Genomic DNA, 19188 nt, shown 5'->3' with positions numbered 1-19188 from the left:
ACAATATATAAAATTTCACAAAGTCTGCTGCCTCAGTTTGTATGATGGCAATTTGCATATACTCCAGAATGTTATGAAGAGTGAGCAGATGAATTGCAATTAATTGCAAAGTCCCTCTTTCGCCATGCAAATGAACTGAATCGCTCAAAAACATTTCCACTGCATTTCAGCCCTGCCACAAAAGGACCAGCTGACATGTCAGTGATTCTCTCGTTAACACAGGTGTGAGTGTTGACAAGGACAAGGCTGGAGATTGAGTTCGAATAACAGACTGGAAGCTTCAAAAGGAGGGTGGTGCTTGGAATAATTGTTCATCCTCTGTCAACCATGGTTACCTGCAAGGAAACACGTGCCGTCATCATTGCTTGGCACAAAAAGAGCTTCACAGGCAAGGATATTGCTGCCACTAAGATTGCACCTAATCAACCATTTATCAGATCATCAATAACTTCAAGCAGAGCGGTTCAAATGTTATGAAGAAGGCTTCAGGGCGCCCAAGAAAGTCCACGTGCCAGGACCGTGTCCTAAAGTTGATTCAGTTGCGGGATCGGGGCACCACCAGTCCAGAGCTTGCTCAGGAATGGCAGCAGGCAGGTGTGAGTGCATCTGCACGCACAGTGAGGCAAAGACTTTTGGAGGATGGCCTGGTGTCGAGGGGCAGCAAAGAAGCCACTTCTTTCCAGGAAAAACATCAGGGGACTGATATTCTGCAGAAGGTACAGGAATCGGACTGCTGAGGACTGAGGTAAAGTCATTTTCTCTGATGAATCCGGAAAATAGCTTGTCCGGAGAAGACAAGGTGAGCGCTACCATCAGTCCTGTGCCATGCCAACAGTAAAGCATCCTGAGACCATTCATGTGTGGGGTTGCTTCTTTGCCAAGGGAGTGGGCTCGCTCACAATTTTGCCTAAGAACACAGCCATGACTGAAGAATGGTACCAACACATCCTGAGAGCAACTTCTCCCAACCATCCAGGAACAGTTTGGTGACAAACAATTCCTTTTTCCAACATGATGGAGCAGCTTGCCATAAGGCAAAAGTGACAACTAAATGGCTCGTGGAACAAAACATCAATGTTTTGTGTCCATTGCCAGAACTCCCCAGACCTTAATCCCATTGAGAACTTGTGGTCAATCCTCAAGAGGCAGGTGGACAAACAAAAACCCACAAATTCTGACAAACATGCATTGATTATGCAAGAATGGGCTGCCATCAGTCAGGATGTGAACGTAACCCCTTCAAATTAGTGGATTCAGCTATTTCAGCCCACCCGTTGCTGACGGGTATAAAATCGAACACACAGCCACGCATTCTCCATAGACAAACATTGGCAGTAGAATGGCCTTACTGAAGAGCTCAGTGACTTTCAACGTGGCACCGTCATAGGATGCCACCTTTCCAACATGTCAGTTCACCAACTTTCTACCCTGCTAGAGCTGCCCCTGGTCAACTGTAAGTGCTGTTATTGTAAAGTGGAAACGTCTAGGAGCAACAACGGTTCAGCCGTGAAGTGGTTGACCACACAAGCTCACAGAATGGGACCACCGAGTGCAGAAGCGCGTAAAAATGGTCTGTCCTCGGTTGCAACACTTACTACTGAGTTCCAAACTGCCTCTGGAAGCAAAATCAGCCCATTAACTGTTCGTCGGGAGCTTGACCGAGCAGCTGCACAGATCACCATGCGTAATGCCAGGCGTTGGCTGGGGTGGTGTAAAGCTCTCCGCCATTGGACTCTGGCGCAGTGGAAATGCATTCTCTGGAGTGATGACTCACGCTTTACCGTCTGTCAGTTCGCTGGACGAATCCGGGTTTGGCGGATGCCAGGAGAACACTACCTGCTTGAATGCATAGTGCCAACTGTAAAGTTTGGTGGAGGAGACCATTCTCCAATGGTCTTGGGCTGTTTCATGGTTTGGACTAGGCCCCTTAGTTCCAGTGAAGGGAAATCTTAATGCTACAGCATACAATGACATTCTAGATTATTCTGCGCTTCCAAGGCCCTTTACTGTTTCAGCATAACACAGCAGCCCTGTGCACAAACCGAGGTCCCTACAGAAATGGTTTGTCGATCGGTGTAGAAGAACTTGACTGGCCTGGACAGAGCCCTGACCTCAACTCCATCGAACACCTTTGGGATGAATTGGAACGTGGACTGCGAAGCCAGGCCTAATCGCTCAACGTGTACAGTATGTCGTGGTCATATAGAGTCTCTGGTTACATGACTGTGGTTTTCAAAAACTAGACGACACTTCTGGACAAGGGATGGACCAACATACACTGTGAAGTATCTAGTTTGAGCCAGGTTCATTTTACACGGGTGTAGTGCTACTGTAACTATAGAGTGAATGAAGAGCTGTCTGTCTGCCACATTTTGTCTGTCTCCAACATTCATCTCCACAATACATGTTTGTATTTAGCTGTTTTTTTAAAGCTGTACTACTGTCTGTCTTCTCTTCCAGCTGGGTATAGCCATTGGGTTCCTAGTCCCTCCCATCCTGGTGCCTAACGTTGAGGACATGGATCAGCTGGCCTATCACATCAGTATCATGTTCTACATCACAGCAGGAGTTGCTACCTTGCTCTTCCTACTGGTCGTCATGGGTAATTATTATACACTTCTTATAATAATGCACTATGTAGCCTACAGTTTTACATATAGTGACAGGCATGGGTTTACACTCACTTCCTGTAGGCCCTATTCCAATAATGCACTGTAGATTATCAATAGATCTGTATCTGCATTTTAAGGGCAAGATCAGGAACTTTATGTGAACATGTTGACTCTGATCTGGTTCTGGAGATGAATATGAAAAGTGGTGGAAATTCCACTTTAATCTGATGTGGGGGAGATCTGCTCTCCTAGATGCAGACGTTGGATATCCAGCTACTTGAACTAACAGCGACCCTGTAACCTACAGTAGTGCAGCACTGTGACACTACTAAACCACTAACTAGAACTGGGAATTGCCAGGGGACCTCACAATATTACTGCGACTCTCACGATTCTATATGTATCGTGATCTGCTACTGCGATTTGATGTTCCAAATTGCTCACGGCATGTCTGCTGCAGAGACGAGAGCAATGGAACATTGGTTTTGATCCGTAATGGGTGTAAAAAGCGCTGAAAACATGTCTCTCTATTTCAAAAGAAGATGGAGAACAAGCTATAGGATAGACAAATACCAGAGTTTTGGCGCAGGTACCACTGTAATCTACAGCTGACTAGCACTAGCTAACGCTACCTAGCAAAACATTGAATGAATCAAAAATATATACATTTTTTTTTTACTAGTCGATACTTGGTGTCAACATATCTATATAATCTTGCCCCCCCCCCATCACAAACCATTACCACTGTAGCCTACAGCTGACTAGCACTAGCTAACGCTACCTAGCAAAACATTGGATGAATCTAAAATATTTTTTTTACTAGTCGATACTTGGTGTCAACATATCTATATAATATAGCCCCCCCCCCCCCCCATCACAAACCATTACCACTGTAGCCTACAGCTGACTAGCACTAGCTAACGCTACCTAGCAAAACATTGGATGAATCTAAAATATTTTTTTTACTAGTCGATACTTGGTGTCAACATATCTATATAATCTTGCCCCCCCCCCATCACAAACCATTACCACTGTAGCCTACAGCTGACTAGCACTAGCTAACGCTACCTAGCAAAACATTGGATGAATCTAAAATATTTTTTTTACTAGTCGATACTTGGTGTCAACATATCTATATAATATAGCCCCCCCCCCCCCCCATCACAAACCATTACCACTAGCCTACAGCTGACTAGCACTAGCTAACGCTACCTAGCAAAACATTGGATGAATCTAAAATATTTTTTTTACTAGTCGACACTTGGTGTCAACATATCTATATAATATAGCTTCCCCCCCCCCCCCCCCATCACAAACCATTACCACTGTAGCCTACAGCTGACTAGCACTAGCTAACGCTACCTAGCAAAACATTGGATGAATCTAAAATATTTTTTTTACTAGTCGATACTTGGTGTCAACATATCTATATAATATAGCTTCCCCCCCCCCCCCCCATCACAAACCATTACCACTGTAACCTACATACATGTTGCACCATGAGCTGTTCAGCTAACGTTGTGCAATTAAGCCAACTCATTCAGAGGTTTATTTTCATATGACCTGATTTCACTCAATAGCTGCTACTGCCTTTTGTCCCAAATTACACCCTATTCCGTACCTAGTTCACTATGGGCCTGTGGACCCTGGTCCAATGTAGTGCACTAGAGAATAGGGTGCTGATTGGGACTCGGATACTGTCTTGTTGGTGAAGTGCTATATAAAGAATGTGATGATAAAGGAAGATGTAGCCTGCAGGTCGTCTGCACAGAGAAGATCTATTGGGTAGAGGGTTAATGCTGTCTGGCTCTTCTGCCTTTTTTGGGGTTCTTGTTTTGTGCTACCTAGTGAATATTAACTGGTCACTAGAGCCTGTCTGTCTGGTTGCTAGATGCCCTGTCTGTCTGTGCCCTGTCTGCCTCTGTCTGTCAGTCTGGGCCATCTGGGGGCCTGCAAAAAGTGTGTGTGTGCCAGGTGTGGAATGTTGTCTAACAGCAGAGACGGTTGTCTAGCTGGAGAATGTTGTGCGACAGACGGTTGTCTAGCTGGAGAATGTTGTGCGACAGACGGTTGTCTAGCTGGAGAATGTTGTGCGACAGACGGTTGTCTAGCTGGCGAATGTTGTGCGACAGAGACGGTTGTCTAGCTGGCGAATGTTGTGCGACAGAGACGGTTGTCTAGCTGGAGAATGTTGTGCGACAGAGACGGTTGTCTAGCTGGAGAATGTTGTGCGACAGAGACGGTTCTCTAGCTGGAGAATGTTGTGCGACAGAGACGGTTGTCTAGCTGGAGAATGTTGTGCGACAGAGACGGTTCTCTAGCTGGAGAATGTTGTGCGACAGAGACGGTTGTCTAGCTGGAGAATGTTGTGCGACAGAGACGGTTGTCTAGCTGGAGAATGTTGTGCGACAGAGACGGTTCTCTAGCTGGAGAATGTTGTGCGACAGAGACGGTTGTCTAGCTGGCGAATGTTGTGCGACAGAGACGGTTGTCTAGCTGGCGAATGTTGTGCGACAGAGACGGTTGTCTAGCTGGAGAATGTTGTGCGACAGAGACGGTTGTCTAGCTGGAGAATGTTGTGCGACAGAGACGGTTGTCTAGCTGGAGAATGTTGTGCGACAGAGACGGTTGTCTAGCTGGAGAATGTTGTGCGACAGAGACGGTTGTCTAGCTGGAGAATGTTGTGCGACAGAGACGGTTGTCTAGCTGGAGAATGTTGTGCGACAGAGACGGTTGTCTAGCTGGAGAATGTTGTGCGACAGAGACGGTTCTCTAGCTGGAGAATGTTGTGCGACAGAGACGGTTGTCTAGCTGGAGAATGTTGTGCGACAGAGACGGTTCTCTAGCTGGAGAATGTTGTGCGACAGAGACGGTTGTCTAGCTGGAGAATGTTGTGCGACAGAGACGGTTCTCTAGCTGGAGAATGTTGTGCGACAGAGACGGTTCTCTAGCTGGAGAATGTTGTGCGACAGACGGTTGTCTAGCTGGAGAATGTTGTGCGACAGAGACGGTTCTCTAGCTGGAGAATGTTGTGCGACAGAGACGGTTCTCTAGCTGGAGAATGTTGTGCGACAGAGACGGTTCTCTAGCTGGAGAATGTTGTGCGACAGAGACGGTTCTCTAGCTGGAGAATGTTGTGCGACAGAGACGGTTCTCTAGCTGGAGAATGTTGTGCGACAGAGACGGTTCTCTAGCTGGAGAATGTTGTGCGACAGAGACGGTTGTCTAGCTGGAGAATGTTGTGCGACAGAGACGGTTCTCTAGCTGGAGAATGTTGTGCGACAGAGACGGTTCTCTAGCTGGAGAATGTTGTGCGACAGAGACGGTTCTCTAGCTGGAGAATGTTGTGCGACAGAGACGGTTCTCTAGCTGGAGAATGTTGTGCGACAGAGACGGTTCTCTAGCTGGAGAATGTTGTGCGACAGAGACGGTTGTCTAGGTTCATGTCTCTCAATGGATGAAGGAGGACAGAAATCGTTGACGGGCATGTTTCGGGTGTTTTTATATGGATGTGTGTGTGAATCTGGAAGAGTACAGCAATGAGTTTTAAGATGTGAATATTAGCCTGAATGTGGCATTTGCCTTGCCATGGTTTTCAGTACATTTGACTTTCACAGTGCTTTTACATGCGTACTACAGTAGCTGAGTACTAAGGTACTGTGTATATCTAGAACAGCTTCATTACACACAACGAGTTTCAGTGTTTTGTAAGTAAGTAGCCTTGTACAAGCCGGAATGGTACATAAGGCAGGAGCCGATCTCCTGTAGCGTGTACAAGTACACTCCCTGGACGCTAGTCTATCGCAGGGCCTTCAGTGTCTTGAGTCTGAGTGTACCTCGGGGTGCCTGTTCAGTGAGGACAGTTTTAAAACCGTACTTAGCAAAGAGTACACTCCTGCTGGTGGTTGAGACACCCCAGGGAAGACTGTAGCTTAGAGATAAGAACAGAGACATCTGCACACAAAGATATCTTTCGCAGCTCTCTGCCCACTGACTCCAGTCTGAAAGCTGGCTCTCCCGGGAGAACGTCCGCTTTAAGCAAGTCGTGTCACAATCCACAGTTGACATTCCTTTGGGTCTGACATTTTTTGTTTTTGGTCTCATTTTAATCCTTGAAAAACTATATATTTAAAAAAATATATATATATAAAATAATTGTCAGCTAGCTGAAGCCTAAAAGCCTGTTGACAGGAATGGTGAGCTGTACTTGTTTGACCTATGTCCTGTAAGTTTTGAAAGAACCAATTACAAGACTGAGGCAAAACCCATTTTAAACACCTTCCAATATTTGCTTGTTCAGACAATAGCCTCTAGGTCTATAAGAGTCTCTCTCTAAATGGCTGAAGGCCCGTTATGTTTATCTGGAAGAGTAATAATGTGTTGCGGATGCTTTCCAGGCTTTGCCAGGGTTTTAAATACGTTGAATCATACTGTACTGTGTATGCTTACTGGCTGAGTACTTAGTCATTATTATTATTATTATTATTATTATTATTATTATTATTAATTTAATAATCATGACAAAGTGCTTTTAAAAACACAAACAAATGTAAGGAAAAGTTAAATATAGAAATATCTAATTTACATAAGTATTTACACCCCTGAGTCAATACATGTTAGAATCACCTTTTTGACAGTGATTACAGCTCTGTATTTCTGGGTAAGTCTCAATTTTAATTTAACAAGGAAGGTCAGTTAAGAACAAATATTCATTTATAATAACGGCCAAACGCGGATGACGCTGGGCCAATTGTGCTCCACCCTATGGGTCTTCCAATAACAGCCGGATGTGATACAACCTGAATTCGAACCAGGGTGTCTGTAGTGACGCCTCAAGCAGTGAGATGCAGTGCCTTAGACCGCTTGCGGGAGCCCATTTCTAAGATGGTTTGATTCCTCTCCAACAAGCCTTTAGTTTCAATGTCTTGTCAGGAAGTAAGTAGCCTTGTCCAAGTTAAAACAGCCCCGATCTCCTGTTTCTGTTTGATGTACAAGAACACTGGACACTAGTCTTTCACAGGGCCTTTAATGTCTTGGGTCTGAGGTAAGCTGAGGGTGTTATTGACTTGTGTTCTTCACCCATTCCTAGAGAGACGAAGCCAAGACTTTCAACATTCTGATTATCCTGTAGACCGCTGTCTCTGCTGCTATCTCCAGGCCTGTTCCACAGATGGTGTACACAGACAGGTCTCAGCAGCCAATATGTTTAATTAAGAGTTTGTTGTCTTGGGTCTGTGTCGCTGTGGGTTCCAGTTCAGTGAGTACAGTCTAGGTTAGAGTACTTAGTTGGAGTAGACTCGTACTGGGGACGAGACGCCCCAGGGAGGAAGGGGCTAGTTCACTGATAACCCCGGCTGGTTGAGACTCCCCAGGGAGGGCTGGCTCTGAGACAAGAACCACAAAGACATCTGCAGCATTTCTTCACCCCCAGACTCCTCTCTGAAAGCCTGCTCTGTCAAGAGAAAGTCGTCTTGAGGCACGTCATGTCACAGTCAGGATTCCACAGTTGACGTTCCTTTTGGGTCGGCGACTAGGGGCCGAGTCCGACATGGCTCATTATTCACTGTATAGTGCACTTCTTTTGCCCTGGGCCCATGGGTAATAGGGGGCCATTATAGACAGAGGCTTTCAGTATTTGTTACAGTTGCTCTGTGTCTTTTAGCCCTTGAAAGCCATGATTGATTTTTTTATATAAATATATTTTTTTAAATGTTTTTATTTTATTTTTTTAAATCAATGGAACCTTTTTGTTTAACTTGGCAAGTCAGTTAAGATATTTTTAATTACAATGACGGTCTACCCCGGCTAAACGCTGGGCCAATTGTGCGCCGCCCTATGGGACTCCCAATCACGGCGGGATGTGATCCGGCTCGAAGGTGACTTCATCTCCTAGTGTCTGGTGGAAAGCAGACCACCAGGTTTTCCTCTAGGATTTTGCCTGTGCTTCGCTCCATTCTGTAAATGTTTTTGACCTGGAAAACTCACCAGTCCTTAACAATTACAAGCATACCCATAACATGATGCAGCCACCATTATGCTTGACAATATGGAGAGTGGTACTCAGTAAAGTGTTTGTAATGGATTTGCCCCAAACATAATGCTTTGTATTCAGGACAAAAGTTAATTGTTTTGCATGATGACTTTAGTGCCTTGTTGCAAACAGGATGCATGTTTTGGAATATTTGTATTCAGTACAGACTTCCTCCTTTTCACTCTGTCGATTTGGTCCCGAACTGTTTTAAAGTCACCATTGGCCTCATGTTTCCACTTTGACATTTTGGGGTATTGTATGTGGGCCAGTGACACGTTTTAAATTCAGGCAATAATTTGGAAAAAGTAAGTGGTGGTAGTAGTAAATACTTATATGTATCTCCTATGGAAGAAGTGGTGATTTTAGCATGTACAGTTGAAGTCGGAAGTTTACAGACACCTTAGCCAAATACATTTAAACTCTGTTTTTCACAATTGCTGACATTTTTATCCTAGTAAAAATTCCCTGTCTTAGGTCAGTTAGGATTGCCACTTTATTTTAAGAATGTGAAATGTCAGAATAATAGTAGTGATTTTATTTCAGCTTTTATTTCTTTCATCACATTCCCAGTGGGTCCGAAGTTTACATACACTCAAATAGTATTTGGTAGCATTGCCTTTAAATTGTTTAACTTGGGTCAAATGTTTTGGGTAGCCTTCCACAAGCTTCCCACAATAAGTTGGGTGAATTCTGGCCCATTCCTCCTGACAGAGCTGGTGTAACTGAGTCAGGTTTGTAGGCCTCCTTGCTCGCACATGCTTTTTCACTTCTGCCCACACATTTTCTATAGGATTGAGGTCAGGGCTTTGTGATGGCCACTCCAATACCTTGACTTTGTCTTTAAGCCATTTTGCCACAGCTTTGGAAGTATGCTTGTGGTCATTGTCCATTTTTGGAAGACCCATCTGTGACCAAGCTTTAACTTCCTGACTGATGTCTTGATGTTGCTTCAATATATCCACATAATTTTCCTTCCCCATGGTGCCATCTATTTTGTGAAGTGCACCAGTCCCTACTGCAGCAAAGCACCCCCACAACATGATGCTGCCACCACCGTGCTTCACGGTTGGGATAGTGTTGTTTTGCTTGCAAGCCTCCCCCTTTTTCCTCCAAACAAAGCAATGGTCATTATGGCTAAATAGTAATGTTTTTGTTTCATCAGACCAGAGGACATTTCTCCAAAAAGTACGATCTTTGTCCCCTGGCTTTTTTTTAATGGCGGTTTTAGAGCAGTGGCTTCTTCCTTGCTGAGCGACCTTTCAGGTTATGTCGATATAGGACTCGTTTTACTGTGGATATAGATACTTTTGTATCTGTTTCCTCCAGCATCTTCACAAGGTCCTCTGCTGTTGTTCTGGGATTGAATTGCACTTTTCGTACCAAAGTACGTTAATCTCTAGGAGACAGAACGCGTCTCTTCCTGAGCGGTATGACGGCAGCGTGGTCCCATGGTGTTTATACTTGCTTATTATTGTTTGTACAGATGAACGTGGTACCTTCAGGCATTTGGTTCATCCTTGGGAGCAATTTCCAGACTTGTGGAGGTCTACATTTTTTTTGAGGTCTTGACTGATTTCTTTTGATTTTCCCTCGATGGCAAGCAAAGAGGCACTGAGTTTGAAGGTATGCCTTGAATTACATCAACAGGTACACCTCCAATTGACTCAAATTATGTCAATTAGCCTATAAGAAGCTTCTAAACTGATTAAGCTAATCTTCTGAATGTCTTCTGAATAACCAGGTCTTTAAGAGTTTCTTTTACATCAATAGCAGTCAATATTTAATCGTCACCTTGTTTAGTCTCATCTGAAAGTTGTAAAATCTTGGATATCTTCACGAACCCTGGCTAACAAGTTGAATCAGCAATACAACATTTGGTTTGTTTATTTACTAAATACCTGCAATCACACAGAATGGATCATACATTGATTACAAATGATGTCATAAAGAAAACGTCCCCGGTGGACGGAACGGCTACGACGGCTGGTTACAGAAAGAGAGGGGGTTGGGTTTGAGTGAAAGAGCAGGAAGACTGAGTAACAAAGAGAAGCTATACTATTGTAAATAGAGTATCTTATGCAGTCTAAATAACCGGCCATTTGAAAAAGGAGAATGCAATAAATGTTTACTCTGAGCTGCGCTTCGGTAGATTGGTCGTCGATGGAAGGCCGTTTTGTCCTTTATGGATCTCTGGTCCTCTGAAGAATGTCTAGTGGTGAACTGGAACGTGGTAGAATGGATACTCTGTCCATCCTCTCCCAGCCCACGTTCAGCGATTGCTGCTAACTCAACGGCCAGGAGGTATCACTTCTGGAGTGAATAAGAGTTCAAAGTTCATACCAAGTTGCCATACTTTTAAGCTCATGCTATATTCTTGCTGGTATAGTCGAAATGCATCCCTCACCCACAGGCCAACGTCATGACACTTCTGACCCACTGGAATTGTGATACTTATTCACTGTGAAATAATCTCTGTAAACAATTGTTGGATTAATTACTTGTCACGCACAGAGTTGATGTTCTAACCGACTTGCCAAAACTATAGTTTGTTAGCAAGGAATTTGTGGAGTGGTTGAAAAACAGATTTTAATGACTAACCTAAGTATGTAAACTTCCCACTTCAACTGTCTATCTTGGTAGGGCAAACAACATATTTTTTTTAGATTCATGCCAGTTTCCACATTTTTAATTTTCAGCTTTATTCTAAAATTGATGTCATTGTTTTTTTTCTTATCTACACCCCATAATGACAAAGCAAAAGTTTTTTTTTTAAATGTTTGCAAGTTTATACAAAATGAAATATCGCATTTACATTAGTATTCAGACCCTTTTACTCAGCTCTTTGTTGAAGCACCTTTGGCAGCGATTACTGCTTCAATTCTTCTTGGGTATGAAGCTATATGTTTGGCACACCTGTACTTGGAGTTTCTATCCTTTTTCTTCTCTGCAGCTCCTCAAACTCTGTCAGGTTGGATAGGGAGCATCACTGCACAGCTATTTTCAGGTGTCTCCAGAGATGTTCGATCGGGTTCAAGTCTGTGCTCTGGCTGGGCCACTCAAGAACAATCGGAGACTTGTCCCGAAGCCAGTCTAGCGTTGTCTTGGCTGTGTGCTTAGGTTCGTTGTCCTGTTGGAAGGTGAACGTTCGCCCCAGTCTGAAGTCCTGAGTGCTCTGGAGCAGGTTTTCATCAAGGATCTCTCTGTTTTGCTCTGTTCATCTTCCTCGATCCTGACTAGTCACCCAGTCCCTGCCGCTGAAAAACATCCCCACAGCATGATGCTGCCACCACCATGATGCTGCCACCACCATGCTTCACTGTAGGGATGGTGCCAGGTTTCCTCCAGATGTGATGCTTGGCATTCGGGGCAAAGAGTTCAATCTTGGTTTCATCAGACCAGAGAATCTTGTTTCTCATGGTCTGACAGTCCTTTAGGAGCCTTTTGGGAAAACTCTAAGCGGGCTGTCATGTGCCTTTTACTGAGGAGTGACTTCCGTTTGGCCACTCTACCATGAAAGCCTGATTGGTGGAGTGCTGCAGAGATGGTTGTCCTCCACAGTAACTCTGGAGCTCTGTCAGAGTGACCATTGGTCAGGGAGGTGACCAAGAACCCAAGGCCCTGCTCCCCTGATTGCTCAGTTTGGTCGGACGGCCAGCTCTAAGAAGAGTCTTGGTGATTCCAAACTTTTTCCTTTCAAGAATGTTCTTGGACATTCAATGCGGCAGACATTTTTTTGGGACCCTTCCCCAGATCCTGTCTCGGAGTTCTACAGACAATTCCTTCAACCTCAGTTTTTGCTCTGACATAGTGTTAAGAGTTCTGTTCTCCTGTTCATTAACCAATTCAATTATATTACTCTGTTATATCAGGATTTGTAAGATACTGATAGAAATGAGAACAGACAGAGGCCCAGTCTACCAAAGTTAAATGTTTATTCACGGAACGTTCTGACGTGCACAGTACAAAGATCTTCAATTTCTAGTGACACGCATACTTCCACACAAATCACCAAATCCGCCCGCCAATAGAGACTAGGGGCGTCCTTGAGAATAGTGTCTTCCTGCCCTCCCCTAAAATAAGGAGAGACCTGGGACTGGGAAGTTCTCAGTGTCCCAGCCAAGGTCGGCCCCTAATCTGGCTCAGACAGAAAGTCTGTTATCAAAATACTAGACACATTGTTCCCAAAACATTGATTCTGTCTAAGAACTACACTCCAGGTTATATTATTATTCCACTGACTAAAACACAGTATTATAAAAATCAAAATGATTCTAACACTTACATACATGCATTAGAATAATCCAATGATTCAAATCAATTTCATACAATCACATGGTTTCAGACTTTATGATTTCAAGAGTGTAATATTCTAATCATTTATTAAAAAGCATTTCCGTATCAAGTGTCAACTGTAAGATCTTATATAGACGGGTGTGTGCCTTTCCAACTCCAGTCCAATCAATTGAATTTACCACAGGTGGGCTCCAATCAAGTTGCTCAATGGAAACAGGATGCACCTGAGCTCAACTTTGAGTCTCATAGCAAAAGGGTCTGAATAAATTAGAAATAATAATTGAATCATTTTTAGAAAAAGGCTGTAACAAAATGTGGAAAAGTCAAGGGGTCTGAATACTTTCTGAATGCACCGTACATACCTCCCTGGCATATTACATAATTTATGCGGCCGCATTCCAGACATTTTTTTTTTGGACTCCCCCATTTGTTGTGCGTTGCTCACGTGAACAGAAGGTGGTGCAGCGGTCTTTCTTGTGGGCAAACTTGGTCATCAAAGTCTGGAATTGTCTGGATAAATTCATGCTGGATTGACAGAATGGCCTTTTGTTTTCAACTTTTTCTGGTCCAAGGTGGGTGGGTGTTTTATCCTGTTTAGCTTGGAAATGAGACAAGGATTGAGAAAGATTTGACAGTAGATTGTTGACCTGATTTGATGATGACTGCGGCGATGTCGTGTCCCCATGAGTGACAGAACACTGAGCCAATCACGGCGCAACTAGAGAAGATTACCAACACCTATGCTATGTGCTTTCGTTGGCTGCCCCACCACCACAGAAAGCACTGAGCTAGACTGAAACACCTGCATTTTGGAGCTGCCGTACTCAGAGGCTATGTTTGCGGCTTTAATAACTCAAGGATTTGTTTTCTTCCATATTGTTTGCACACTGATATGTGACATGAATTAATGCCAAAAGGACATGTGAAACAGGCCAACTATTTTATTTTAGCTAAACATCTGGGGCTCAAAACAGGCCCTGAATGACAGGTCGACACTGTATCGGAGTGTGGAAAGCACCAATTACAACACTGAGGGAAAACCTGTTTTGCATGTTCAGACAATAGCCTCTAGGCCAGGGCTGCCCAACCCTTTTCCTGGAGATCTACTGTCCTGTGGGTCTACTGTCCTCAAGATCTCCAGGAAGAGAATTGGACTGAACCCACAGGACGGTAGATCTCCAAGAAGAGGATTGGACAGCCCTTGTTTAGAGGCTATATGAAGCTGCGCTGAATCCCTTACTCTGATGGGAATTGGCCTGTATGGATAAGGCTAAATCTGAAATGTTTCTTGAAGGAAAAATGATGGAAATACATAAACATGATAAAGGACACAAAGGTGATGACAAAGTCACCTGACGAGACTGAAAACAAACATTACACTGTTTTCTACCTGGATCTTACATTCACTGAAAAAAAATCTGAAAATACTCTTCGTACATGATAAGAAATATCCATGGGACATTTGGAGGAGGTGCAACATCATACCAGTAAATGACAAGGGTTTGAGTGAGAGGTCTAACGGGTGTTTCCCAAGTGGCCACACACCTCTTCAAAGTGTGCACAGTTCCTAAGTAATTTCAATGCACTTTTATGAATATCCTTCAAGTATATAAGCTGTTAAAAATGATTTAATTAAAAAAAAAAAATGTTTCTTCTCTCTGTGCCGTTGAGGAACTAGAGCAAGCACACTTGTAGTTGTTTTGTTTGGAACACAACCCTGCATCCCCACTTTTACACAGTTAATGTTTATGAAATCCAAAAGCTGTCCATTTTTTTTATAAATCTTCATCTGGGTTTGGCAGGCATAATTTGAAAGCCTGTTCTGTGGCCGACATGACTAGCTAAACCTGAGAAGCACAGATCCTGAGCTTTGACGGCATGTTGCTGTACAGCCGCTGCGTTCCAATTTAGGCACTTATCAGTGTCCCAGTCTGCCATTTTCAACCTGTATATAGGCACAAGTGTATAGGCACTCTGAATCAATGCTCTCTGCATCTTCTCTGTATAACCCACTCTGATTCATTCATAAATGTCCCCTTGTTTTGACTGTGTTACTGAAGTCTCTTTCTGTCTCTCTCTCTCTCTTCAGTGTTCCAGGAGCGTCCGGAGCTCCCTCCCACCCAGGCCCAGGCCACAGCTCGCTGTATCTCTCCAGAACAGTACTCCTACACAGCCTCCATCCTCAGGCTGCTCCGAAACAAACCCTTCCTCCTCCTCATCCTCACATACGGTCAGTACTTACCCCTTGTATCACTACTGATCTGTGTTGAGCTGAGCTGTCCAGGGCTATCCTGGTTATGCATTCATCATAGCCAGGAAGGATAATGTGGAAACATAACTGTCATGTCTCGGGTATTATGTTTCAAGTAGGCAGGCTAGTTGTGAACTGTCTGCCAGTGTGTTACTTGTTCCACCTGACCTACAGTTACCTAGCAAACTACATTTTTTTTTCTGTCATTTGGCAGACACTTATCCAGAGCAATTTGGGTAAAGTGCCTTGCTCAAGGGCACATCAACAGATTTTTCCACCAAGTTGGCTCAGAGATTGGAACCAACAACCTTTTGGTTACTGGCCCAACGCTAGGCTACCTGCACCTCAGCAATGTGCCCATATTTCCCACACTGCATCACAGGTGCACCATTAATATGTTGTCCTATAGGAAAGGACTCTGTGCCAGCTAGGATGTCATTGGCTGTCCCCAGATCCACAAGGAAATGTTATGGTCGCATGTCAACGTGCAAAATAATGTTTTTATGTTTCTCTTTTATTTAAAAAACAACAACTTATTGGTCTCATATATTAATGGAAGCACTGTAGTTTACAGTGCTGAAAGAGTAGGGTCACATCTGGAAAGTACCAGGAGAAAACGGTGAAATAAGATGACGACAACCAGGTAAGAATGCAGTGCTGTGGGTGAAGTCCACAGTAATAGTATAACTGCTGTGGGTGAAGTCAGAAAGCTCTCAGAAAGCTCCCTGAAAGTCCCTGTTGACTGGTCCTCACTTGCTTTTTCTCTCACCAACAGGACTGAACGTGGGCTGCTTTTATGCTGTGGGCACGCTACTGAACCGCATGATCATCGAGCACTACCCTGTAAGTCCTACACTGCAGTATGTGGGCACTGAAACACATTGACAACACTACAACAATGGGCGTGTTATTTGGTTAAAAATACAAACATTCTAGAATACAACAATGGGCGTGTTATTTGGTTAAAAATACAAACATTCTAGAATACAACAATGGGCGTGTTATTTGGTTAACAATACAAACATTCTAGAATACAACAATGGGCGTGTTATTTGGTTAACAATACAAACATTCTAGAATACAACAATGGGTGTGTTATTTGGTTAACAATGCAAACATTCTAGAATACAACAATGGGCGTTATTTGGTTAACAATGCAAACATTCTAGAATACAACAATGGGCGTGTTATTTGGTTAACAATACAAACATTCTAGAAGTATAGTAAAAGGTCAGGAGAGATTGCATTACTGAAGGGTGAAGTTATTTAACAAAGCCCTGTGTTATTCACCCTTACCTAAAGAGGGTTGTGGCTGGGGGTTGTCGGGGGTTGTCGTCAGGTGGCTGGGGGTTAAACATGAACTTATAAAAACATCAGCTCTTTGCTATATTTGTTGAGTCTCTAGTCATGGTTTTAAATGTTTTCAACTTTGCTGTGAGTTTTTATTTGATGTGCGTCTGGCTCGAGGAAACTGTGCAGACACGATCTGATCGGCCAGTGGTAGGCCTATAGGTGCGCTTGATTTGCTCTCTGGGCCTGCTGGGTAGGTGGAGTTCTACCTTCAGACACATGGTTCAAAATGGGAACACTTTGCCTTCCCGGCACTAGGCCTGTTGAATCAAGTGCACCTACTGCCAACGGTGCAAAATGTTTAAAAAATAAAATAAAATATGAACGCAAGGCTTTACGCTATTCCTTATATAGTGCACTACTTTAGACCAGAGCCCTATGGCACCCTATTCCTTATATAGTGCATTACTTTAGACCAGAGCCCTATGGCACCCTATTCCTTATATAGTGCATTACTTTAGACCAGAGCCCTATGGCACCCTATTCCTTATATAGTGCATTACTTTAGACCAGAGCCCTATGGCACTCTATTCCCTATATAGTGCATTACTTTAGACCAGAGCCCTATGGCACCCTATTCCTTATATAGTGCATTACTTTAGACCAGAGCCCTATGGCACCCTATTCCTTATATAGTGCACTACTTTAGACCAGAGCCCTATGGCACCCTATTCCTTATATCGTGCATTACTTTAGACCAGAGCCCTATGGCACCCTATTCCTTATATCGTGCATTACTTTAGACCAGAGCCCTATGGCACCCTATTCCTTATATAGTGCATTACTTTAGACCAGAGCCCTATGGCACCCTATTCCTTATATCGTGCATTACTTTAGACCAGAGCCCTATGGCACCCTATTCCTTATATAGTGCACTACTTTAGACCAGAGCCCTATGGCACCCTATTCCTTATATCGTGCATTACTTTAGACCAGAGCCCTATGGCACCCTATTCCTTATATAGTGCACTACTTTAGACCAGAGCCCTATGGCACCCTATTCCTTATATAGTGCATTACTTTAGACCAGAGCCCTATGGCACCCTATTCCTTATATAGTGCATTACTTTAGACCAGAGCCCTATGGCACCCTATTCCTTATATAGTGCACTACTTTAGACCAGAGCCCTATGGCACCCTATTCCTTATATCGTGCATTACTTTAGACCAGAGCCCTATGGCACCCTATTCCTTATATAGTGCACTACTTTAGACCAGAGCCCTATGGCACCCTATTCCTTATATCGTGCATTACTTTAGACCAGAGCCCTATGGCACCCTATTCCTTATATAGTGCACTACTTTAGACCAGAGCCCTATGGCACCCTATTCCTTATATAGTGCATTTATTTAGACCAGAGCCCTATGGCACCCTATTCCTTATATAGTGCACTACTTTAGACCAGAGCCCTATGGTACCCTATTCCTTATATAGTGCATTACTTTAGACCAGAGCCCTATGGCACCCTATTCCTTATATAGTGCATTACTTTAGACCAGAGCCCTATGGCACCCTATTCCTTATATAGTGCATTACTTTAGACCAGAGCCCTATGGCACCCTATTCCTTATATAGTGCATTACTTTAGACCAGAGCCCTATGGCACCCTATTCCTTATATAGTGCACTACTTTAGACCAGAGCCCTATGGCACCCTATTCCTTATATAGTGCATTACTTTAGACCAGAGCCCTATGGCACCCTATTCCTTATATAGTGCATTACTTTAGACCAGAGCCCTATGGCACCCTATTCCTTATATAGTGCATTACTTTAGACCAGAGCCCTATGGCACCCTATTCCTTATATAGTGCATTACTTTAGACCAGAGCCCTATGGCACCCTATTCCTTATATAGTGCATTACTTTAGACCAGAGCCCTATGGCACCCTATTCCTTATATAGTGCATTACTTTAGACCAGAGCCCTATGGCACCCTATTCCTTATATAGTGCATTACTTTAGACCAGAGCCCTATGGCACCCTATTCCTTATATCGTGCACTACTTTAGACCAGAGCCCTATGGCACCCTATTCCTTATATAGTGCATTACTTTAGACCAGAGCCCTATGGCACCCTATTCCTTATATAGTGCATTACTTTAGACCAGAGCCCTATGGCACCCTATTCCTTATATAGTGCATTACTTTAGACCAGAGCCCTATGGCACCCTATTCCTTATATAGTGCATTACTTTAGACCAGAGCCCTATGGCACCCTATTCCTTATATAGTGCATTACTTTAGACCAGAGCCCTATGGCACCCTATTCCTTATATAGTGCATTACTTTAGACCAGAGCCCTATGGCACCCTATTCCTTATATAGTGCATTACTTTAGACCAGAGCCCTATGGCACCCTATTCCTTATATCGTGCACTACTTTTGACCAGAGCCAACACACACACACACACTAACCCTGGTCTGTCCTGTCTGTCCTGACCCGCAGGGTGAAGAGTTGAATGCAGGGAGGATAGGTCTCACCATCATTATCGCTGGCATGGTGGGATCACTGATCTGTGGCATCTGGTTGGACAGAACCAAAACATACAAGTAAGTCAAGTCCAGGTTATTTTAAATTATAATTTTACATGGGTCACAACACATCAAAATCATTCAGGATGAAGGTGGGATGAAGGTGGGATGAAGGT

General features: G+C 43.7%; 1 protein-coding gene across 6 annotated transcripts in view; it reads left to right on the top strand.

Annotated features, from left to right (window-relative positions):
• Positions 1-19188, top strand: part of LOC110522637 (choline/ethanolamine transporter flvcr2b) — a 51747-nt gene that overhangs the window by 8892 nt on the left and 23667 nt on the right. For all 6 annotated transcript variants that reach the window (XM_090233261.1, XM_090233262.1, XM_090233263.1 and 3 more), the window contains exons 2-5: positions 2461-2602; positions 15026-15166; positions 15963-16030; positions 18987-19090. In XM_090233261.1, the coding sequence (XP_090089387.1) occupies positions 2461-2602; positions 15026-15166; positions 15963-16030; positions 18987-19090 (455 nt within the window). The remainder of the gene's footprint in view (positions 1-2460; positions 2603-15025; positions 15167-15962; positions 16031-18986; positions 19091-19188) is intronic.

The sequence above is a fragment of the Oncorhynchus mykiss genome, chromosome 4 (assembly GCF_057628025.1).
Source record: "Oncorhynchus mykiss isolate SJ-2025 chromosome 4, ASM5762802v1, whole genome shotgun sequence".
Taxonomy (NCBI): Eukaryota; Metazoa; Chordata; class Actinopteri; order Salmoniformes; family Salmonidae; genus Oncorhynchus; species Oncorhynchus mykiss.
This window is presented reverse-complemented; position numbering and strand designations above follow the sequence as displayed.